The sequence below is a fragment of the Megalobrama amblycephala genome, linkage group LG24 (genome assembly GCF_018812025.1).
Source record: "Megalobrama amblycephala isolate DHTTF-2021 linkage group LG24, ASM1881202v1, whole genome shotgun sequence".
In the NCBI taxonomy this organism is placed as follows: domain Eukaryota; kingdom Metazoa; phylum Chordata; class Actinopteri; order Cypriniformes; family Xenocyprididae; genus Megalobrama; species Megalobrama amblycephala.
The window spans coordinates 33512576-33538375 of NC_063067.1; the positions used below are offsets into that span (position 1 = coordinate 33512576).

The window sequence follows — 25800 nt, forward strand, 5'->3', positions numbered from 1 at the left end:
TGCATGAAGTATGAAAGTGGGCCAGTGGTTTCAATGCATTTGTGATATTTTTTTTGGGAGATGGGAAGAGGAGATGTTGGAACCATATGAAACGCACTGCATGTTGTTTATCTATAAGAGTAAAACAGGATTATAATGAGCGGGAGACATGTAGTTTGAAGAACAAAGGCAAATGTGACTGGCTTGCCTCCTTACACCCGCCTACTTGAGTATCTCTGTGTTTGTTCATTAGCCTCTGAGCTTCACTCCAACCTCACATTTCTTTACTCTATATTGGCTGTATTCATGTTCTCAAACACGAATTGGCTATATTTCATAATCATAAGCAATGCTATCTATACAAAGTTGCAATTACTTGCCTTCACTAAAAAGTAATAGAGAGGTCATAGATAAACTGCATATATACACAGTATCTATCTATCTATCTTAAAAATTGTAAAAATTTGACACAATAGTTTGTTCCTGTCTCCAGCATTGAGTTTTAATGTAGTGATCAGTCACATGACATTTACATCTCAGATGATTGGCCGAAGGTATTCGAGAGTGGGAAAGAGGGAAAGAGAAGCGTGTGCTTTCGTTTGTTTTCTCCATCACTATAGCACAGCACACGCATTACTCTCGGTTTCGCTCAGTGTGAACGCTGCGCTGGTATTTCCTGTTTATGCTGTTGGAGAAACGCCCTTTGAACTTTTCCAACATTCACTCCCTCAGGACACCCCCGTTCTGCACTCCGGCCCCCTGTCCAGCCTTTCTCAGCATCCTTTTGTGTTCAGTGCAAATAACACAATCAGCATGGTCTGCACTTGCCAAGATGTTGGGAGTCTTTTGTGGTTGGGTTTGTGAATGAGTGTGTGTGAGAACCTCAACACCTGGCCATCACAGACGCATTCACCCCTCAGGAGATAAATGAGCTGGTGTACTCGGTAGTAATCTCAACTTAAGTCAGGAATACATGCTGAAAACTATGCCTTTCAGTTTATTTAAATCAGCAGAAACTGTGCTGAGAACAAATATGAGAGTCCCTTTTTACACCTGATAAGAGCTCCTTATTAAGAGCATAGGGGCAATGTAAGGAATCGACTAACAAGATGTTATTGTGAAAAATTCTTTGTTCATGAAAAATTATCAGAATGAAATAATAGCATTATTGAATGGTTACCAGCATTTAAAAATAATGTTTTAACTCTAGAACTTTTTCCCCATTTTGTTCTACTAAAATTTATTTTATTTTTCTATTTCGTTTTCATTCACTGAACCATTTTTGTTCTCCTGATCACATTTGTAGTGTAAACATTTAAAGGGTTAGTTCACCGAAAATGAAAATTCTGTCATTAATTACTCACCCTCATGTCGTTCCACACCTGTAAGACCTTCGTTCATCTTCAGAACACAATTTAAGATATTTTTGATGAAATCTGGTGCCTCAGTGAGGCCTCTATAGACAGCAAGATAATTAACACTTCAGTGCCCAGAAAGTTACTAAAAACATATTTAAAACAGTTCATGTGACTACAGTGGTTCAACCTTAATATTATAAAGCGACGAAAATACTTTTTGTGCACAAAAAAATAACAAAATAATGACTTTATTCAACAATATCTACTGATGGGTGATTTCAAAACACTGCTTCATGAAGCTTTACGAATCTTTTGTTTCGAATCAGTGGTTCGGATCACATATAAAACTGCCAAAGTCACGTGAACTATTGAAATTTCAAAACACTTATGATGCAACGAAGCCTCATTTACTGAAATCACATGACTTTGGCAGTTTGATACGCACTCCGAACCACTGATTCAAAACAAAAGATTTGCAAAGCTTCGAAGCTTCATGAAGCATCACTAGATATTGTGAAATAAAGTTGTTATTTTTTTTTTTTTTTTTTTGCACACAAAAAGTATTCTCGTCACTTCATAACATTAAGGTTGAACCACTGTAGTCACGTGAACTGTTTTAAATGTGTTTAGTAGCTTTCTGGGCATTGAAAAAGGAAATGATCAGCCTCGCTGAGCCATCGTATTTTATCAAAAAATATCTTAAATTGTGTTCTGAAGATGAATGAAGGTCTAACGGGTGTGGAACGACATGAGGGTGAGTAATTAATGACAGAATTTTCATTTTTGGGTGAACTAACCCTTTCAGATATATATGTCAGTAAGATATGTTTTTTATTTGAAAGAAAGAAAACATTTCTAATTTAAATAAATGCTGTTCTTTTGAACTTTCTATTAATCAAAGTCCTGAAAATCCAGAAAAATCTTGGAATCTTGTTAAAAAAAAAAAAAAATGTATCAGTGTTTCCACAAAAATATGAACAACAGTTTTCAACATTGATAATAATCAGAAATGTTTCTTGAGCATCAAATTAGCATATTAGCTTTGACATCACAGAAATAAACTGCCAATATTCAAATAGAAAACAGCTGTTTTTACTGTATTTTTTGATTTTCTGTATTACTCTACTAAAACCACCACATTAAAGGGTAAGTTCACCCAAAAATGAAAATGATGTCATTAATGACTCGCCCTCATGTCGTTCCAAACCCGTAAGACCTCCGTTCATCTTCAGAACACAGTTTAAGATATTTCAGATTTAGTCCGAGAGCTTTCTGTCCCTCCATTGAAAATGTATGTACAGTATACTGTCCATGTCCAGAAAGGTAATAAAAACATCATCAAAGTAGTTCATGTGACATCAGTGGGTCAGTTAGAAGTTTTTGAAGCATCTAAAATACATTTTGGTCCAAAAATAACAAAAACTACGACTTTATTTAGCATTGTCTTCTCTTCCGGAATCTTTTCCATTGAATTGATTCCTTTGAATTAATTCCATTGAATTGATTCCATTGAATCCTTTCATCTGTCGGCGTTGGTAATGCACTTTTATGTCATTGTTTTTGGCGATTAGGACATCCGCGACATGCACACTTACGCACCATTTTAAAATATAGCAATATAAAATAGCAATACCAAAATACATACAATGTAGAATAGCTTGAATACAGCGTGCGTCTCCCTCAGACTGTAAACGAAGCTCGGGCGCACCGGATAACACGTCAGCAGCGTCACTGCGGAGTCGTGAACGCGGATTGACAACAGCCCCGGAAGAGAAGACAATGCTGAATAAAGTCGTAGTTTTTGTTATTTTTGGACCAAAATGTATTTTAGATGCTTCAAAAACTTCTAACTGACCCTCTGATGTCACATGGACTACTTTGATGATGTTTTTATTACCTTTCTGGACATGGACAGTATACCGTACATACATTTTCAATGGAGGGACAGAAAGCTCTCGGACTAAATCGGAAATATCTTAAACTGTGTTCCGAAGATGAACGGAGGTCTTACGGGTTTGGAACGACATGAGGGTGAGTCATTAATGACATCATTTTCATTTTTGGGTGAACTAACCCTTTAAGATTGATGTATATTTGGAAGCAAAAATAATGCACTTTATTCGTTGTTAACCTTGTAGTGCTTTAAGTGATGTGTGTAGACAAGAGACCCCTTTAGATTTGAGAAGCACATTAATATCAGGTGTAAACAGGGCCAGAGTAATGCAAGACTGATAACAAACATGGAAACATAAGATACAATCACACAGTCCCACTGTAACATAACTTTATCCTAATATTTATACCAAGAAGCTTTATTGACTGAGATAGAATAGAATGATGTGTTTTGTTCTTTGTGTTGAGATTATTTACAAGCCTGCGACATTGTATTTACTCGACACTGTGAATAGATTGTTGACATTTGGCCATTAGACAGTAGACACAATGGGTGGGAAAGACCACAGCGGACAGAGAAACAGAGAGAGAAGTTTGGGTTGTGAACAGCGTAGAAAGATTCTGATCGAGAGGTAGACAGCCACTTGAATCAAACAAAGAGTGTGTTTTTATAAATGAGCTCAGAGTAGACAAGAACTTGAGGAATGGAGTGTAGTGAAGTGGTTTTTTTTTAGTTAATACAGGCCTCTCAGGGAGCTGAAGATGTATTGTTTCACACACCGAGAGTCTGATCTGATCAAGTCCGGCGGATTGAGAATGTGTGTATGTGTGTGTGTGTGTGTTACGATGGCAAGACTCGCATTCCTGCTACTGTAACCCAGAGGAGGGCCGAAAGTAGCCGCCTTCCCCCTCCCTCCTCCCTCTCTCCTTGTCCTTCTCGCCCTCCCTTCCTCCTTTCCTCCCTCGCTCTCTTGCTGTCCTTCTCCATACCACTCCATAATTAAACGAACACTGGATGACGGTAAGAATTTGAGCCGAAGTTGATAACCTGCAGAATTGCAGAAAGAGCTCGATTAGCTAAAAATAGACGTTTAGAGCAGCAGGCACTTGCTTCTTCTCTTCGATTTGGCTGTTTTTTCCTGCGTTTCCAGCTGAGGGAGGTGTCCTCTACAATTCTCAGTCACCCCAAGCACCCTTACAGATCGCCGTGCCCCCTATGGGTATGCCGGGGGTAAGTATGTTTGCTGACTGCATGCTCAAACATACGCTGTGCATCACTGTCTCAGGTGAGTGTAGATAGTCATGTGCAACAGGTGTATCTTGAATGATGCAGTCAGTTGTATTGAGAATGTATTTTTGCTCATATATGGATATAAATGGTCGATTTGTTTCTTGTAATGTTGTAATGGAAAAGTTGGCTGCGTGTTACTGCACATGTTGTGTAGTTTGATTAGCTGCGCTTATATAAAGTGGTTAGAAGTTCTTAAACTGATCCGATTGAGTTGCTTATTGTTTCAGTTGTAGTGTGTGTGCGATCGGTCACCAAGTCTGAGTGAAATGAACTTGTGCGTAGATGCTTATTTGTTTTGATGGACTTGTGGTGGGAAGGAAACTGCAAGTCTGGCAGAGTTCAGATTAGCATGTACACACAGAGTAACACTATAATCTGGATTAGTGGTCTAAGGTCTGAAGGTGGTTTCAGCCCAAACAAAGATCAGCTAATGTTGATTTTCACGTTCTTGTGTGGTTTTTGTGTGCAGTATGTTTACGGTTGTGTATTGTGGCGTGCGCGCACACATGTAGTCACACATTGGTTGCAGGAGTTCACAGTGGCGTTCTACTTTGGAATTTCAAGGGTTTCTCTGCATTTGCAGGAACATGTGCATTTATGCTTGTGTGAAGGAACATGACATGAGTGGTTTGTGCGTTTAAACATACACAAACACACACAAACTGTATACATAAAACTAATCGTGTGCACATGTACTTTTATGTACGTATACACGCACCAAATGTAAACTTCAAAGTGTGTGTGACTCTTGCATGCAGAAATTGTTATAGTTGTTCAGCATGTGTAGATGAGAGATAAGTGAATGGAATTGTTACATGATGAGGTTTTTATAGTATTTTTGCAACATTCTTGTAATGTTGTTGTAACATTTTGATAGCGTCACTATAGCAGTCCATAGTGGATTCCTGTTTTTCTACTCTGCTGGAACACACTGTCTGTTCAACCTTTCCTGTTGTGTTTCTCCTACACACTCCACTGCAGTGGCCTGGATAGTGTGTGTGTGTGTGTGTGTCTGCACATTGTTTGTACTTTGACTGAAACAGTCACAAGCAGCTCTCTGATACTAAAACAATATCCTTAGACTAATATTAAAATTGTTATTGCTTACCCTTTCTTTACTGAAGGCTAAATGCATTGTTTCATTGGCTTTGTTTTGCATGTATGAGATATTGTTTGAAAGAAAATGAGAGAGAAGAAAGGACTGTGCCAGCCTTGGCATCGCAACCACATATTCCTCTCTATTAGATATGGATAGATTTACAGAGAGTTTCATGTTTAGCTCTCAAATACCCACAGGATATTGCCAGATATTATGCTCCATAGCAAGGATACTAGGAACATGATACATGTTGTAACTTCAACATATTACAAATGAATTGAATTGTAAAATTGGATTTAGTTGGTTTATACACATTCAAATGTTGATTTATTTTTTTAATGTTTCGATAAATATACTTCAGTTGCAATTGCACTACTTTTCCAAATATCTGCTTGTGCCATATATTTGTATTCTTAGTGTATTGAGTTGTTAGCAGCATCTTAACTTCAAACTCTATTTGAATCCATTGCAAGTTGAGTCTCCCTTGAATTTCATTTGAAGAGAACTATTTTTGTGGTGTGGAGTTGCTACCTATGTTTGGTAATTGAGAACTTGGACCGAGATCAAGACCATAATTTCAGTGTCTTGTCATGGAATTGAGAGCATGTGGTCCCAGTTTTGATTTGACCCTCTTCTACTCGAATGAGCTGGTGTTGACTAAAACACTGATGTAGAGCATTCCAAATCAGTCACAAATGCTGAATTTAAAGGCAGTTCTAGGCAGTACAACACAGCATGTCTTGACAGTAGCCTCTTTTTGTGTGTTTCAGGGACTTCGCTCAAAGATGGCAGCCTGCTCCTGGATCCAAGGCTGCCATGCTGGTGAAAGTTAACAGCATTGGAAGAAACCAGTCTCTGGGACCAGCTACTGCCCATAACCTTCTCCACCACAATCCCACCAACATTAGCACTTCACCCAAACCAGGTTACACAGCGCAACTTGACAGAACTGCTCTGCTCAACAAAATGGCCGTACCTGGAGACTCCAAGCAGGGTTACCACCTCAAAAAGGGGGATGCCAACTTCTGTCTGGTTTTGCCCACTTCTAGCTCTTCCTCTTGCTCGGCCCACCAGCGCTCTGGTGCAGGTACATCCCGCCCCTCGTCCCCTCAATATGGAGCTACACCCTCCGCACCCATTTACGATGAACCTCCACCCATGGATCCCCCCATTTACGATGAACCCCCAGTGGAAATGGAAGTAGAAGGGGCGCACCACTTACACAGAGGTCCCTACTCCACCAGTCACAGCCTTCCGAAAGGAACCCAGCCTCCTAAACTCCTCCAGTTCCCCCATTCCAAACAGATCTGCAGCTCCTCAGCTAGCGAGTACAGTCCGGCCGGCCGGGAGTGCATCAAACACATGGTGAACGTGGATGCAGCTGCATCCAAGCACCAGCCCCAGATGTCTAATCCCATTGAGGGTCCTTCAAATCCAGCCGTCCCTCAAATCCAGCCCCAGTCTCCGGTCTCTGCACAGATTAAGAAAGAAATCTCTGTGGAGAAGAAGCAATCGTGGAGACTGTTGGAGCCTCGCCATAGTCGTCAAAGCAGCCTGGCCTCTCAGGAGTACCCAGGCCCTGCTGCCGTCACATACCAGGATTCTGGCTACTCCACTGGGCCATCCCCAAGTCTGCGAAGGAAAAACCGTCGGCGTGCAGCTCTGGGTACTGGGTCTGGTCGGCCCGGGTCGGTGGGCAGCAGTGGCGAGTTAAACGCATTGAATGAGAAGTTGATGGCAGAAATGAGGGCGGTGGTGAACCGTTCCAACACACTTCATGGTAGCAAGGCCAGTCTGGACACTGAGATGGGATCGGAGGCTTCTGGAAGTACCGCCCGCTCCCCAGTCAGTTCATTGAAGATGGGCGCAAGAGGGTGTGGATCAAGGGAGGATGTGACATCAAGTAACCGATCACTGTGTAGGGGTGGGGGCAACAACCATGGTGACGTGCTGCTGTCGCCACTGGTGACAGATGGGCTTGGAAGCCGGCAAAAGAGGACGTACGAGAAAGTGGATTCTCTGGAGAAGAGCGTAACATCACAGACCAGCTTGTCCTCTCCAGAACCGCCGAGGTCGCCCTCACAGGTACAAACACTTTTCGCAGCTGTACACTTGCTTGAGTGTGTAAGTCTGGAAATGTTGTTTTGGTCAGCCCAGTGAGGTTATCTGATTCCCTTTTCCTTTTTCTTTATCTTTTAATTACCCTTCTCTCTTTTATTACGCCTCACAATTGAGGGTCCCACTGTGTCTTATGGTGTGGAAAAGCTAAACAGCGCTTCCCATCCGGTTGTTGTAGAAACTATGCAGGAGATGGTGTGGCTTGGGGTTTCCTGAGCTGAAGAGGGTGTGAATGTTACGTTCTAAGGAGATTTACTTTGTCTGCGGGTGTGTGTTGTGCTTAGATTAAGAGGACTGTACAAAGGCCAGTGGTTGTTTTTCTTAAGAAAGAGATTAAGGGGAAAGTGTAAGATTATGAGACAGGTGAGTGTAGTGTGCAAAGGATTGATGTTGGAGAGATGTAAAAGAGTCAAAAGTAAAAGAACAGCTGCAATGTGTGTATGTTTGTTTGTTTTGTGTGTGGGATGTACATATGGGAATCGGGTAGCAAGTAGGTCAGTGTAGAGCTCGAGAACTAAATTACTTTTTCAGGCAGTTTTCTTGAATGACTGTGTGGAGAAGTGTGTTTTATGTGGAAAACGGATATTGGTCATAATAAAGGCAGATAACCTACTTGAGCAGAGTAAATATACAGTGACACAGTACTGACACTGAAGACAGTGGAACTCTGTAATCTGGTTCATGATACAGTTGAAGTCAAGCAAGAACACTTATAAGCAAGCAACACTGCAGGGACTTGAGCAATTTTATCGCTGTCATTATGAACAGAACTTAAAGTCGGTATGAAATAGAAGTTGCGCTAGTCTTTTCATCCCAATTGTGACATATAAATTAAATGGCTTCTCGAAGAAAAAATATGTTGGGAAGGACTTGATTTTGTCCATGGGGAATGGATTGGATGGTTGTGGTTTGCTATTGCTGTGATCTCATGTGAGTGACAGGTTGTCCCGCTCTCACACCAGTAAACACATCATCAGAGAAGAGAAGGGATGTCATTCCAAGAGAGAGGGGAAGTATTTATTAAAAAAAAAAAAAATGTGCATGGCTAAATCATTTATAATAAATACTGCAATATTCCATAAAAATAAGAGGTAACACTGTATTTTACAGTGCCGTAGTTACACGTTAGTATTAGTACTTACTATTATGCATAATTACAAGTAACTAACCCTAAACCAAACCCTAACCCTAACTGTAACTCTATAGTAAGTACATGTAGTTAATTAATATTACTCAGGTACATCTTTGAGTAATTACAAGTGTAAAGGCCTTTGCACACTGAGTCCGAAATTTTCGCATACGTTTTTTCGTATTCGCAATCCTAAAAATTCGTCACACACAGAGACCTTGCACACTGAGTCCGATGCGTATTAATGAATGCGTTGCGAAAAAAAAAACCGCAAAACAAATCGCAAAACAATACAAAATGAAGTCTTCAAGCAGTGAGCACGATTAGTTGTCTCCTCTCTTCTTAAAAAGAGAAAAAGAAAGGAAATATTGGGTCCATTCAATCCCGAGATTGCATAGAGAGAAGGGAGAATTCACCTCATCAAGGAGCTGTGGGATTATCCGAGCGTTTCAAAGATTACTTCAGGATGTCAGTGGCTCTGTTTGATGCTTTGCTACTGGCACAATCTGACTTTATATTCGGTCTCTTTGTATTCCTCACGTTGTTTGTCATTCAGTGCTGATGTTTTGTGCTGTAGACGATGTGGATCAACTTGTCAGATGGCATTCTGGATTTTTGCGTTTGCGTACGGTGGCTCTGAATTGTCAAAACGTCTCTCAAAATGCGTGCCACGGATGCGAAAAACGCAGAAAATCGAACCTGATCCGAATATTTTTTTGACGGACGAAAGTTTCGGAGGCAGTGTGCAAACGCGATTGACATAACGTGAGGTCGAATTTATTTTTTAACGTACGAAAGTTTTGCATGCGAATTTCGGACTCAGTGTACAATGACCTTAACTACGGCCCTGTAAAATAAAGTGTAAAGGCCTTTGCACACTGAGTCCGAAATTTTCGCATGCGTTTTTTCGTATTCGCAATCCTAAAAATTCGTCACGCACAGAGACCTTGCTCACTGCGTCCGAAATGTATTAATGAATGCGTTGCGAAAAAATCGCAAAACAAATCGCAAAACAATACAAAATGAAGTCTTCAAGCAGTGAGCACGATTGTCTCCTCTCTTCTTAAAAAGAGAAAAAGAAAGAGGAAATATTGGGTCCATTCAATCCCGAGATTGCATAGAGAAAAGGAGAATTCACCTCATCAAGGAGCTGCGGGATTATCCGAGCGTTTCAAAGATTACTTCAGGATGTCAGTGGCTCTGTTTGATGCTTTACTACTGGCACAATCTGTCTTTATATTCGGTCTCTTTGTATTCCTCATGTTGTTTGTCATTCAGTGCTGCTGTTTTGTGCTGTAGACGACGTGGTTCGCGTACGGTGGCTCTGAATTGTCAAAACGTCTCTCAAAATGCGTGCCACGGGTGCAAAAAACACAGAAAATCGAACCTGATCCGAATATTTTTTTGACGGACGAAAGTTTCGAAGGCAGTGTGTAAACGCGATTGACATAACGTGAGGTCGAATTTATTTTTTAACGTGCGGAAGTTTCGCATGCGAATTTCGGACTCAGTGTGCAATGACCTTAACTACAGCACTGTAAAATAAAGTGTAACCATTGTCCATTTTGATTTCATGGTGATTTTAAGAAGGCAGCTGTCTATGTAGGGATTGGTCTGCAATGCATCTCAGCAGGGTTTGAAAAAGATATTAAGTGTTTTGGATTCATGCTCTGCATTCGGTAGCATTAGCGTGTGTGTTAATGCTGTTCATGAAGTCATTCCCACACAAGTGCTGGAAAAACTGGAACATAAATTAACCTTTAGTCTGTGCTCCACCAGAAACAACCTGTCTGTTTTAAAACATAACAGAAATACAAGCCCTGGTGCTATTTGCAGTATAATTGAGAAAGGAAAACAGAGACCGGGCTAGTCCCCTCATTCACTCAGCCAGGTGTTGTGGTTGTAAAAGACAGTCGGCTCTTACAGCTCATTGTGATTTGGCACATTTGGGTAATGTGTCTCGATGTGTGTGCTGACAGTTCCATTTGTCATTAGTGTAGTGCTCCACATGTGGTTTGGCTTCTCCTGGGGAGCTTGAGTTGGTGGAGTTAATATTATGGATCTTAATACACTAAGAGAACGTTTGTCATCAATCAAATGAACATAAATGATTAAAATCACATCCGTACAATTTAATCAAAATGACCTTTTTCTTAAGCATTATGTAGGTAGGCCTATGTTATTCTTTCTCAATGGATAATGATCATTTTGTATTAAACACTTTTTTATTTTGTTTAAATGTGTAAATATGTGTCCATTTTACCTATAGTATTCAGCCTCCTCTATACGTCCGCTTTTTTCTTGCCTTTACATGCCTCATTAACTTCATCAATCTTTTTGTCTGTCTCTCATATTCTCACATCTGATTAAAAGACAAAAATAAATGTAAAGGCAGAGTTGTGAGGTTGGAAACATTGACTCAGTGATTTGGTTCAAAGCAAGCTTAATGCATCTTAATGGAGGTTGAACCCCACTAATGTCCAGACGCATGGAGAAACGCTCCATTCTTAGAATTTAATATGACCACATTGTTAAATCTGTATCACTTAGGGCACAGTGTCACGTTGACGTAATGCCAGGGGGCGCCAAGGCATTAAAAGGAAACCCTTATGTTACGGGAATATATCGCAAATGTAACTTGCTGGATATGTATGCCACTGCATATACAGATGACATCATGCCCATAACCCGTCATTTCTCATTGACTTTTTGTAACCCTAATAATGTCAGCACGATTGTGTCCGGTTGTATCGCATGTTTTGGCTGACACTGTTGAAATACTAAAGAATCAAAGGTCTCAAATTTTTCAAATAAAATGTTGAGGCTTTGATAGATTTTTAGTGCTGTTTGAAGTCATCCTTGGCTTATACCGTGTCCTAACCAATCACAACAGAATGACAAACTATTTGTCTGTTAAAGGGGTGGTTCAATGCGATTTCACTTTTTTAACTTTAGTTAGTGTGTAATGTTGCTGCTTGAGCGTAAACAGTATCTGCAAAGTTACAGCGCTGAAAGTTCAATGCAAACAGAGATATTGTCTTTTAAAGTTAAATGACTACAAACACGACCGGTTTTGGACTACAACGGGTTGGTGACATCATAAACGCTGCAAAACACGCCCCTGGGAACACGCAACAAAGTGGGCGAGGCCATGTGGTGCAGTATGTGGAAGAGGAAGAGTTGTGTACACCGGACGCGAGCGACGCGACGCGACGCGTCAAAAGATAATAGAACCCATTATAATCTGTGATATTTTCTATACTGGATGCGGTGCTGAAGAGAGCTTACAAAATCTACACGAATTCAGTGCTAGATGGCTATTACTGAATGCACAAATGCTATTACTGAAAGATGAAGCAGTTCCCACTTTAAAAGCAGAGGGCTGCTGTTTATTAGCTTCAAAATGTAAGTACTTTATTTTTGGTTGCATCAAGGACATATACAAAGAGCAACTCGTTTTTGCTTCTCTAGCCAGTTAGCTAAATTCTACAAACACCAACAAACGTCTATGTTCATAGACAAACAGTTGTTCATTCTATAAATTAAAGGCTACCTTTACAAAAATGCGACTACTCAGTCATGTATTCGGCTACAGTAAAGCTTTAATCAGGATAAAACTGTATATTGAAAGCTAACAAACAGCAGTGACGGCATCTAAACACTTTGACACGAATACAAAATGAAATACATACCTCATTAAGCCGCGATTGCAGCTTGACCCTCTTCATCTGGGTCTAATTCGGGCTCAATTTGATACAGCAATATAGACGCTATTATTTACATTTTCACTGAAGCAACGAATGGTAAGGGGCGTGTCGTTTCCGGACGCTTCAGCGAATAACGATACACTGGGCCAGCTAACCAATCTGAGCACATTGCATAATTTGGAGGGAGTGGCTTCATAGAAGCAGGAAATCAAACGAGCCGTTCTTATGACAGTGGAAACAGAGGTGTAGAATAATGGTAAAATATATGAAAAATACAGCGTTTTCAAAAAAATGAAGCATTAAGACATGTCAAACTGTGCCCCAAGAACACAATCAAGCCTAGAAAAAAAACACTGAACCACCCCTTTAACAGCGACCTTGAAAAACCAGCGCAATGTGATGCAATCACATTCACGATATTTCGCAGTCAGCCATGATCCATTTATTCAGTGAACGACAGTATCCCATTATCGGTTGGATATCGCGATTTATTGAGTAGTATTTATCTGGTCATGTAATTTCGCTTTTAGTCCACTTCAACACAATCGACTGCAAGCTCACATTGATTTTTTTTTTTAATGCACCACCAGCATCTCAAAATCAAATCAACAGCTGATGAATAGAATCAACTCCTGCAATACATGTTTTTCTTTTTCCATAATCCGTTACACTCAGATGTACGTAAATATAGAAGAAAAGATCTGTCGCTACTCACGTTTAATCGTGACTTTAAACATATTTTCAGAAGTACTATTCATTTAAATATGCACATGAACATTTTTAAATGTTTTCAGCCAGTCATTAAATTAATTTCTTCAGTGTAGGAGAAGTCGGACAGGGTTTTTTGGAGCATTAATGAGTTAGCAGAGAGGGAGAAAGGAAGAGAGAGAAGAGGGGAGGCAGTAATGTTTGATGTTGGGATGTGATTTCCATATTGGGTCACCTATTTAGGGAGCGAGCGTAATCCATGACAAAAACCGTTTCTAGGTTTCTGCAGGGAGAGTGAGTAAGCCAATCGGCTGCAACCTACGCAACGCACGCACTCAGATTCAAGTTCCTGCGGCAGTTGTGATGATGCAAATAAATGCCAGAACAGCTGCATCCGTACTGATATTTTTTTGTTTCTCAATCTCTTCTTTTTTGTCTCCAGACAGGAACACTGGAATCCAAAACTCAGCAGGACGTCTCGCCCCAGGATGACCATGACAGAGAGGGTCGTGGAACCGCTCACCTTACCTATAAAAACAACAACAACGGTCCCCCTCCTCCCCACGCCAGTACGGGTTCGGGTTACCAGTACCCGTACACCACCCTCTGCAAACCAATGCCTGACGCCAACATGGAGGACTGGGCCAGCAAGAACCTTAACCAGCACACGCAAGGCCTGTTTCGCCGGCGCGTCTCCATCGCTAATATGCTGTCGTGGAACCGCGGCTCCATTAAGAAACCCATGCTGATCACCAGCGACCGGGCTGTCAAGAAGGAAGCCTGCGAGATGTTCAAGCTGGTCCAGGCATACATGGGCGACAGGCCGGCCAGATTGGACAAACGCCACGTGGCTCTTCAGGTGGTCACGAAGTGCTGGGGGATGCAAGGCTTGAGGGACGAACTGTACGTGCAGCTGGTGCGGCAGACCACCGATAACTTGAGTTTGAGGAGCTTGGAGGCAGGCTGGGAGCTGATGGCCATCAGCTTATCATTCTTCTCACCATCGCCCAAATTTAGACGCTATTTGGAAGGCTACATTCAACGACACCTTGAGCCCAGTAATGATAAGAAAAGTAGGTTTTAAGTATTTATTTGAGATAAATGACACTTGGTTTGATACTTTATATCTTTATACATTTGTAAGTGTGTCCAAATAATTTTTGGGGCCGTTGTATGTCTTGGACAGTCCAGTGTTTTTGTTTGTAGGACAGGGAAAGGACACACACAGGGGAGTGTTTATGTTTAAGGCTGTCCCATATGGATTCAAAACCTGAAACTCTCATATACATACAAACAGAGCGGGCCAATATTGGATACACTTCTAAAATTATTATGGCATTGTGCCTACCCAAACAGGATATAACGCTGTGGAGGAGAGAAAAATAAAACGCAGGGGTTACCGCAGGTTAAATGTCACAGGTCATGGAACAATAAAGTCAAGTATTGTTCGGATGTACTGTTGGAGCATATGAGTGTTCAAAATTAACAGTTCATTGTTGTCTCACAGTACTTCAGCACATCATGGAGCAGCAGGACATAAAAAACAAGAAGAATTCAAAGTCCAGAAAAAAGAGGAGACAGAACAACGAAGAAGAAGAGGATGAGGGTGAGTTTATGGTTCAATGAATAATTTGCACACACGTTTAGGGAAATATGCATGCACACTTGAGAAATCTTAAGAGGAAATTTTGGACGGATTTGCCAAAATTGATAAGAATAGGCCTTTCTTTCAATTTAAAATTTGACTTGAATTGATGACACCTAATGAGAAGTTCAGAATCTCATCCATCCATCCATCCATCCTGTGATGGCAGCCTTAAAGGGTTAGTTCACCCAAAAATGAAGGTAATCCCATGATTTACTCAGACGGATTTGCCAAAATTTATAAGAATAGGCCTTTCTTTCAATTTAAAATTTGACTTGAATTGGTGACACCTAATGGGAAGTTGAGAATCTTATCCATCCATCCATCCATCCATCCATCCTGTGATGGCACCCTTAAAGGGTTAGTTCACCCAAAAATGAATAATTATAAGACTCACCCTAATGTCGTTCCAAACCCGTAAGCCTCCATTCTTTCAGAACACAGTTTATTATATTTTAATTAGTCCGAGAGCTTTCTGTCCCTCCATTGAAAATGTATGTTGTATACTGTCCATTCCAGAAAGGTAATAAAACATCATCAAAGAGTCCATGTGACATCAGTGGGTTAGTTAGAATTTGTTGAAGCATCGAAAATACATTTTGGTCCAAAAATAACAAAAACTATGACTTTATTCAGCATTGTATTCTTTTCTGGGTCTGTTTTTATTACCTTTCTGGACATGGACAGTCTACCCTACAAACATTTTCAATGGAGGGACAGAAAGCTCTCGGACTAAATCTAAAATATCTTAAACTGTGTCCGAAATGAACGGAGGTCTTGCAGGTTTGGAAGCATGAGGGTGAGTCATTAATGACATCATTTTCATTTTTGGGTGAACTAACCCTTTAAATGGTTAGTTCACCCAAAAATGAAGATAATCCCATGATTTACTCACCCTCAGGCCATCCTAGGTGTATATGACTTTCTTTTTTCAGACAAACACAATCAGAGATATATTAAAAAATATCCTGACTCTTCCAAGCTTTATTAAGGTAGTGAATGGGGGGGGGGGGGGCTTTGAAACCCCCCAAAAATGCATCCATCCATCCATCCATCATAAATGTAATCCATACAGCTCCAGGGGGTTAATAAAGACCTTCTGAAGTGAAGCGATGGGTTTTTGTTAAAAAAATATCCATATTTAAAAATTTATAATCTAAAATAACCAGCTTCCGGCAAGCGAACGGACTTGTACTGCGCAAGTCGACTTGCGGCACAAGAGTAACCTGTGACGTGATGCATGACGTAGGATCGTAGGAGTATCGTAAGCTTAGACAGATCTTGCAGTTTAAACAATCAGGGCTGTGCAACAAACTCAAGCTCCTCTACTATTATATCGAAATCCTCCAACATTTCTCTTTAAAATTTCTAGTTTTAGACTTCCTATTCGTGACCGGTGTTTTGTTTTGCTCTGTCCTCTGCACTTCTGCATATGTCATTGCGTCATAAGTCGGCAAATCGATGCGTACGGCCGACTGCATGAAGTTATTATAGTTAATAAAGTTTTAAATATGTATATTTTTCTTACAAAGACCCATCGCTTCGCTTCAGAAGGCCTTTATTAACCCCTTGGTGACATATGGATTATGTTTATGATGGATGGATGCATTTATTTGGGGCTTCAAAACACTAACTACCATTATAAAGCCAGGATATTTGTAAATATATCTCAGATTGTGTTCATCTGAAAGAAGATACATCTAGGATGGCTTGAGGGTGAGTAAATCATGGGATCATTTTCATTTTTGGATGAACTATCCCTTTAACTTTGATGGTCCAGTCAAATCCTGATGGATGAGTTCAGTATACATTAGATTACAGAAGTTAAATATGCTGTTTCATGTTTTTCATGTGCTATAAGGTAAGGCATCATTTATCGTTAACTGAAAGACAGTCTCCCAAAACACACACCCACTCACATACAGTGTCACGGGGGTTTGGTGTACAATAAGGGAATCTTCCTGGTAACACATTTGGCTGAGGGGGAGAGTATTAACGATGCTTTGGGTCCGCTAGTGGCAGCTGGCCCAGCAAAGAAGGGGAGTATCCCCCTCCTCGCTCCCTTTCTCACTCTCTCTTTTAGAGGAAAGATTAAAGCTTTGAGCAACAAGACGTTCTACAACTCCCACGCTTCCCTGGCCCGCTTCCAGACTGCTCAGGCAGAGAGAGAGAGAGCTTTTTGGTTGAGAGGCAACAAAGATCCTGAGAACGTCTTTCAGTCTTGAAGCGAGAGTGATAGGAGATGGAAAGAAAAAGAGGAACAGGCAGATTGAGACAAAAACGGAGAGTGGGACATTTTTATCAGGTTACACCCTCAGTGGCTGCTATCCAACTTAACCCTGTTTGTTCTTTTACATCTTTTCTATACTCCTCGCGCACACAGTGAGCCCCGCTCCAGTGCAAAGAGTTTGACGAGACGGCTCTGCGTGGGCTTTTAATAATGCAGCTCCAGCCCGGCCTCGGTTAATTACACTGTGTGCTGTCTTCACGGGGCAGTGCCACACGAGACGTGCTCACTTCAAGTAATGGCCACTGTCATTATCTGAGGTGGAAGTGCAAGGCTAAAATGTACTTTCATTACCAAGATATTATTTAGTACTATACGCAATCCATCAGGAGCAACCTAAAGAAGAGATTGTGAAGGTGATGAGATCGTGGATCACCCTATGACGGGTTTGAACAAACTTTGTCGCCAGAATAGCTTTGTATCCAGATCTTTTACTTCTGTTTTACATGTGATTCTCTAGCGCTGGACTTTTCTTTCAGCAGCCCTTTGGCTGAATCCAATCCATTTCATCATTTTTATTACTACTCTAAAATTGACTTTGATGAAATCGTTGCACTGCCTGATAAATCGCAGTGTGAAACTCAGCGGGAGATCAGAAACACTCAGCGGTCGACATTTAGCAGACTGCATTTTATATCTGAAATGGGAACTTCTATGTTGAACCCACTGGTGCTGGTGGTCACTTAAGTGAACAGATTTAAAAAGCAATTTTGAATCATTCAGAGTATATTGTTATTTTCCAAACCATCATGGTTGATAATCATTGTACACTTAACTATACTTTTATATGACTTTCCTGTTTGTCATTGTGCTATTTATAACATCATAAATTCAACATTCAACGACTTTATGATGATATTTCAGATATGCTAGGATATTTGATTGCACATGAACGGAAAAAAATGCTTTTATTCTCCCAGTGCTCATAATCTTAACTTAAATTTTAAAGGTGTATTCAGTAGTTCTTCAGCTTGCATTAGCATTGCTGTTCTTCGCTTGTCTTAAAGGGTTAGTTCACCCAAAAAATGAAATTTCTGTCATTAATTACTCACCCTCATGTCGTTCCGCACCCGTAAGACCTTCGTTCATCTTCAGAACACAAATTAAGATATAGATGACATCCGAGAGGTTTCTGAACCACACATAGGCAGCAACATCATTGCAACTTTCGAGGTCCAGAAAGATAGTAAAGACATCATTAAAATAGTCCATGTGACTACCGTGGTTCAACCTTAAAGTTATGAAGCATCGAGAACGCTTTTTACGTAGTAAACACAGTGCAGTGCTTCCGGGTTCTACGTCAGAACACCGGCTCATTATTGGTTGGCTCCTCCATCAGCATCACACACATGCGTCGTGCTGCTCACATCGGCCAATAATGAGCCGGCATTCTGACGTAGAACCCGGAAGCGCTGCACTGTGTTTACTATGTAAAAAGCGTAGGAGACTGTCAGGGATAAGAAATTGTTGAATAAAGTCATTATTTTGTTTTTGCGCACAAAATGTATTCTCGTCACTTCATAACATTAAGGTTGAACACGTGAACACGACTATTTTAACAATGTCTTTAGTACCTTTCTGGGCTTTGAAAGGTGCAGCGACGTTGCTGCCTATGGATGGTTCAGAAACCTCTCAGATTTCATCAAAAAATATCTTAATTTGCAAGAATAAGCAAGAAAAACATCAGATTTTCTAATTTCAGCGTTGTGTGTAGAGATTGACCGATATATCAGTTTACCGATATTTTCCCCGATATTTAAGCATTTTACCATAACGGGATATCGGTTTTGTAATATTGGATTTACCGATAAACGCCGCCATCTTTTTACAGCGCATCTGAGGGGAGACGAGACAACGGCATGCACAGGTAAACTTACCTGCTTTGTAGTAATTAGTAAACTTTATTTAACATAACAGCCATTAATGCACAAATTAGATGCGTTACATAAATTTCTGAAACGTAGCTAGTTTATGCAGCTTGTTTCTAAGAAATAGAGACGAGCTCACAGAGCCACGTAAGATAATCCGTCAAGTCCTGTCCCAATAAAGATGTAACTTTGCATGAATTAAATAATACAGCCATGAATGAGCACATGTTGGAAATAAAAGCGCTGAATTTAATTCTCTCTGTTGTCTATGCTCATCATTAGTCTCGTGAAGTCGTCTGCATTTTGCTGTTCACTCAGCGGGTTGATGCTCAGGAAATGCTCCACGGCCACCGCATGTAACTTTTATCAAGATTCACTTGTTTAAAACACCGTAATTTACTATATAACCATTAATTCGCTAATAAACATCCAAGTAAACACAACTCTATGGAAATTAATTATTTATTATCTCCACAGTTTGAGTATAGTTCAGTGTAAATGCATAGATAAACAGCGCTTTGTCAGCAGATATTTCATAATCTAGAGCGACAAAAACATAATAATAATTCTGACATAACATACCAGTTGAGAAATGCAATAAAATACAATGTTTTGTTTGTTATATTCCAATATTCCAGAGATTATTATTCAGTTATTTAACATTATCCAGCAAATTATTCTTCACTCTTTAGCCTATTAAACAGCTTATAAATCTACTAAAACTTAAAATGAAATATTGCATTTCTGCAAAGTTTATATGATTCCTGTCTTTAATTTATTTTCTCCATTTGAAAACAGACATTCTACATTTATTTTGCTTATTGTTAACATTAGTGTTGCTGCTGATGCTTTTTATAAATAAAATTATTTTTGTAATATGAAGATTAAAATTAACATGAAAGACTACTAATTTTCAACAAAAACAGTTTAGTAACAGTGCACTTTTTTTTTGCACTTTCAGATCCCTCTATTCATTGGTGTATAAATAAGATTTGTTTTCTATGCAAGGAGGGAGTGATTGTTATAAATAAAATGGTTTGCTCAGTTCAGTGGTGTTGTAATCGTGTCAAAAACAGAAGTATAACAGTAAATAAATATCGGTTCTTCATATCGGTTATTGGGCACATCGTCGATCACTAGTTGTGTGTATGTGGAAACCAAACGTCAGGAATGTTGTTGTGGTTCTAGTGTATGGAAAGTACAAAGGAAACAGCTTCACTTGTCTCATACTGCCATCGCTAAACACCGTGTTCATTTGTCTCATGAACTGACTAAAGTGTTGTCCGTTTACTTTAGTCATTGTTTTGGCTGGATTGGAACATTCCAAGTGACACCTCTGCAGCTTCCTGCTCTCTGACTGTGGATGCTGGGAATGCTCTAGAATGGCAGAAAGTTACCATTCACTCTTTAAAATAAATAATTTTTATTTGCATTTATGGTTCCATGAAGAACCTATAACATCCATGGAACCTTTCCATTGCTCTAAAGGTTCTTTATAATGAAAAAGCTTCTTCACACAAAGAAAAAAGTGGTTCTTTTAAGAACTGTTCACTGAATGGTTCTTCTGTGGCACTGCTGCGAAAAAAATCTTTATTTTTGAGAGTGTTGCTGGGCCGTGTGCCCCAGGAGATGGCATTGTGGGAAGGGCCGGAGTTCAGGGGCCCTTTTGAAAGAGAATAAACACTCTCAAAGGACTTTATTATTTGACTTGGCACTGTTTTTCTTTTTTAGTAATGTCCTTTTACTCTCTCACTGATGTTTCAGGATGTTTTGTGGGGGTGTGGCCTCCTCCTGTGAGGTTAAAGGTGCATTGTGGGGGGAAAAAAACGCCCTGTATGGGCTCAAAAAAGCGCCGTTACAACATTTGCACTGTTTGTATGCAAAACAGCCCTCATATCAGCACGTTTCCCTTCTCATGGGTTCAGTTGAAATGTCCAAACTGTCATTCATTATCTTTAAGTGGCTGATGATAAAAGTGTGTTTAAGCACACATTCACAAATTACTCTCATCGCTCATGACGGAGAGAAAGAGAGGATGTGAAGCGCAGAGTCCGAGAGGATGTGCGATGAAAAGAAAGAGGAATAACCCTGACAAAGAACAGTAGAGTAGGGCTGGATGGTATGATGGTATAAGATCCTGCTCTGTATACCACAGTAGATATATTTAGGCAGGTTATCTTTGTTATTTAAATAACTACAAAGAAACATGGAGGAATGTAAAAATATGATGTGGGAACTTGTTATTAAGAGTCTTGTAGGGCTCAACGTGAAACGGTTGCTGAGTGTTTGCTGTTATGGTTGCTGAGCAACGTCAGAACTTTCCCGCATTAATATAGAACTCAACTGGAGAAAAATATGAAATGTGGCTCATCAATCAGAATTTAAAGTCAGAACTGTGTGTTTTAGAATATATATCCACCTTTTAAACGTTTGGGGTAGTATTGACATTTATAATGTTACAAAAAATTCTGTTTTAAATAAATGATGTTCTTTTTAACACTCTATTCATCAAAAGATCCCGAAAAAAAAAGAAAGAAAAGAAAAGTTGTGTCTGTTCGATTAAACCATCAAAATATGAGGAACATATTTTACATTTTCAAATATTTTAGATATGAGGGAAGAACAAAACACTAAACTTAGTTAAGGTATTTATCTGACAAAATTATTTGGCAAAAAAAGGCAAACTACAGCTACAGGTTTTATTTTAATATGCAAAAATGCATAGAAAAACACTTTTTATTTTTCTATGCATTTTTGCATTAAAAAATAAAAGCTCAAAGGAAAAAGCTTACACTGACTAAAACATAATCAGTTATGTATTTTTTTGGCTCTCTCTTGTTCATAATCTCTTTGTATGGCAGCCTGGCAAAAAATTATATCTGCACAATTTGGCATGTTTCATTGTGTTATCACAAACAAAACAATTGAACAACTACGCAATATGCTTACAAAATCTTTGACAAATTAAAAAAAAATCAAAACAAACTCTTTCCCCTCCATTGACGATATTTTCCAACAATCCATGTTTTCACTGTTATACGGTAGGGGGCGCTGTTACACTGTGTCCTAACCAGACGTGATGCGATAAGATTCTAGCGACAAGCAATTTGACTGTCCACACTAGACGCGACACGAAAACGAGAAGCGATAAAATCAATCAAAAACCACAGCCAATCAGAAGAGAGTGTGGGCGGGCTCTCTTGGAAAGAGCACAGCGGACACAATGAAATGGGCAAGTACATAGTAAAATTCATAAATATTAAATTTAAACATTATTTAAAGTACATACGGAGTGACTGAACCAATCTTTGTCATAGAATACACTTGTTTGTTCGCATTGAGTTGACAGTTCGAACGTTCTTGTGCCCATTTATTTATTTTCAAGATCTGAGGTGAATTAGCCAGTGTTGTTTTCATTACAGCTAAAAAGCTGGGAACACAGAATGATATTCAAACTCACGTTAGATGCTTTTAACATTAAATAAAGCACATAAACACTACCTGATAATATCATTGCCATACTTTTTGTTGCTGTTCCAGCCACGACGTCGCGGAGAAATGAAACCGTTTCTAAAATAAAATATTCGCGTGTCGCCGTCGCGGCTGGTTAGAACAAAAACTCTGATTAACATGGAAAAGGTGCATTTTATTACGTGTTGCGGCATCGCGTCTGGTTAGGACAGGGTGTTATGCGTCTTCTGAAAGAGTACAGAATCTCTGGATCAAAACACAAGCGAAGAAGCAGAAACAAGCGATAGAAGCATTGCTTACGCACATGTAAAATAACATGATCGTCAGTTATGAAACCGCATATAAATCCAAACTTCTTAACATTTCTGAATGGAAATGTCGAAATGTAAAGAACTGCGAGGCTTTAGGTGTGTTGATGGACTCTATGTACTCCATCTGAATGTAATCCAGACGCAGTCTTTGACAAAAACACGATTTCTGCAGATTTTTATTCAAAATGTTGCTTCTTCTTTTTTTTATTAAACTTGCCCACATTCAATTTTCGATTAAACAAAAGAATGCATTAAGCTAGTTTTTGTCTTTATCAAAAATGCTGGTACTCGCTGGAAACTTTTTCTTAAAAAAAGTTAAGTACTTTTAAAGGGTAAAGATGTTAATTTTCCTATGCCAGACATCACTTTTGGCCACTACTGTATATATTACCTTACACAGTAATTTAGGTATGAGGACTGAGGAAAAAAATGAAGGGAAGAGGGTCAAACATCAGGAAATTAAAGAATTAAAACTGGAGAGGAAAGAGAAGAGCAGGAAACAGAGGCTGTCACAGCGAGGTGAGACAGATTCTTGTGAAATATCTGACCTGCTTGTTTAACATGAGTTTACAGCTTCACACACACAAGAGTCATCAGTTCAGGAGCTGTAAATCTCTGTGATTCACAGATTGTGCCTGATGGCAGTAGACACTCATACAGACCCACCTGTTCCTGTCAAGTCTGTTATCGGGAAACGTTGACTTTTACACCAATCTTACAGTCATTGTGTGTTTATCTTTTTTGTGAGGGTTTTCTTCAGATGTTTAACAGAAAGAAGTGGACAAGTTTTTAGTATAAAAGTAAATATCCTTGTCATTTTCTCCACATTTAATGATGCGCTAGTAGAGACCGTTTCTCAAGCACTTCAGTATGCAAATATTATAGCTTTCCCTTTTTCATTTGACAGCATAATCCATCATATTATCAGTAAAGACCTTATGGACAATCCTTCACCTGTCCTATTAGGGCATGTCAAAATGTGAGTTTTTGAACTTTGCATAGAGTTCAGTTCGTTGTTTCAAGTTATTATAGCTGCTAATGCTAGATTTTCACCTTCAACATTTTTTTTCCCATATAAAACTGTTTATTCCTCGTCCCCTCTGTGTGTTTGTGTGAGTAATGGCTGTGAAGAGCCCTGAAGCCTCTCTGTGTCTGCCCTCACTGTCTCTCAGGCTTCAGTTCAGCCCAGTCAAACCTCAGTCACCTGTTCGCTGTAAATCTGTTCCAGACCCACATAACCACGTACGGCCGTTGAGCCAAAGAATGAGTCACATTCCAAGGAGAAACAAGGGAGGGAAACGCTCTGAGAGTGTTCTTCTGTTTAATGAACAGATAGCACCTCACACTGTTGTGTAATTCATAAAGGTCACAGTGCATATCAGCCAGAGTCACTAGCAGCTGTATCGCTTTCACTTTAATATCAGTTTGAGCGATATTTCATCTGGCGTAGCTTGGATGACAGATTCCATTAGTACATTAAACGCTGGTTTCCTGTAACAGCTAAAACTTCACGCCTCATGTACCTTGTAACTGTGAGGAAACGTTCACATCTCACTTGAAACGTTCACATCCAGCTTTCATCCAGCAGGACGTTGAGCACTCATGCTTAGCAAGAATAAGGGTTTCAGCTTTCAGCTGCTGGAAAACACTTATTCGCATATGAGTCACCGAATCTGGTCTTTACGGCTAGAAGCTCTGTCAAGTTATGGATCGACTAGCAGCTACTTGTACAGCACTTATGTCTCATCAGTTTACCGCTTTCCCTTTGTCAGGTCAAGTCAACTATATTTATATAGCACTTTATACAATACAGATTGTTTCAAAATCAGCATTACAGGGATAAACAGGATTAATTCAATGATGCAAACAGAGGTAATTCTGCTGTAATGCAGCTCTCTGAGTATCATCAGTTTAACAGTGAAAACTAATGGCATGTTTTGTAATGATGTCTCTCAATGGTAGCATGTATAGGGTGAAAAGCAACGGTCCTAGTACTGAGCCTTGCGGTACTCCATATTGAACTTGATTGATAAGATACCTCTTCATTTACTGCTGCAAATTCATAATGATTTGAAACATGCTAATGCCATTCCAGTAATGCCAACATAATTCCCGAGTTTATTCAAATGAATGTTGAGGTCGATAGTATCAATATCTCTTGTGTGACCTTGTTTGCTCGGTCTTGTATTGTTTAACTGGATCGGTTGAGCATCTCCAATGTATTTTTTTCTGACCATGTTGCCAAATGTTGTTTGTGTTATTTCATTTTTGTAAATGTAACATTGAAATCATATTTAAGAAAATGTCTTAACTTAAAACTATTGAAATTCCTCCAAAGCCATATATAAGCCTTTCTCGGCCATGAACTCCGAACCTGGAGAAAATGAGTGGGTTGGCATTGTTTCTAAAGACTTCATTTATAAATCCTTTAGGGAAGAATTTTATGCTTAGGACTTTGATACAAGTCACACGATTCATTCACAAGCCAAACTGCACCTCCCCTTAAAGCCTTTAAATCCTAGTAAATTTGAACCAAAAAACAAACAAACTTGTATTTGGTCACTCAGTGGTCAATTATGTTGTTTCCTTTCAGAGTTCTGTCATTGGTCAATAATATTGCATATTAATTGTCTTTGACAGGCCTTCCCATCAGCACTTACAGCAAGTACTGCTACCGTAAACTGCAAAAAGTGGCCATTACTGGGGGCAAGAAGGTAAGAGTTTTTTTTTTTTTACTTTTTAAAAGATTAATTTTATTAATGTATTAATTAGTATTATTATCAGTAGATATTGGATTTATTTAATTGTACTGCTCATTTCCCTATTTTTAGATTTAAATAACTTTTACCGTCATCTAACACTTACTTAAAGTCAGTAATAATAATCTTTCGCAAATCTCCAAAAATAAATTTTTCATACTATATATTATAATGTTG

General features: G+C 39.5%; 1 protein-coding gene across 3 annotated transcripts in view; it reads left to right on the forward strand.

Annotated features, from left to right (window-relative positions):
• LOC125259568 (rho GTPase-activating protein 39-like) overlaps nt 1-25800 on the forward strand; it is a 97686-nt gene that overhangs the window by 65652 nt on the left and 6234 nt on the right. For all 3 annotated transcript variants that reach the window (XM_048177269.1, XM_048177272.1, XM_048177270.1), the window contains 4 exons: nt 6391-7705; nt 13725-14355; nt 14790-14888; nt 25505-25578. In XM_048177269.1, coding sequence (XP_048033226.1) covers nt 6391-7705; nt 13725-14355; nt 14790-14888; nt 25505-25578 — 2119 coding nt within the window. The remainder of the gene's footprint in view (nt 1-6390; nt 7706-13724; nt 14356-14789; nt 14889-25504; nt 25579-25800) is intronic.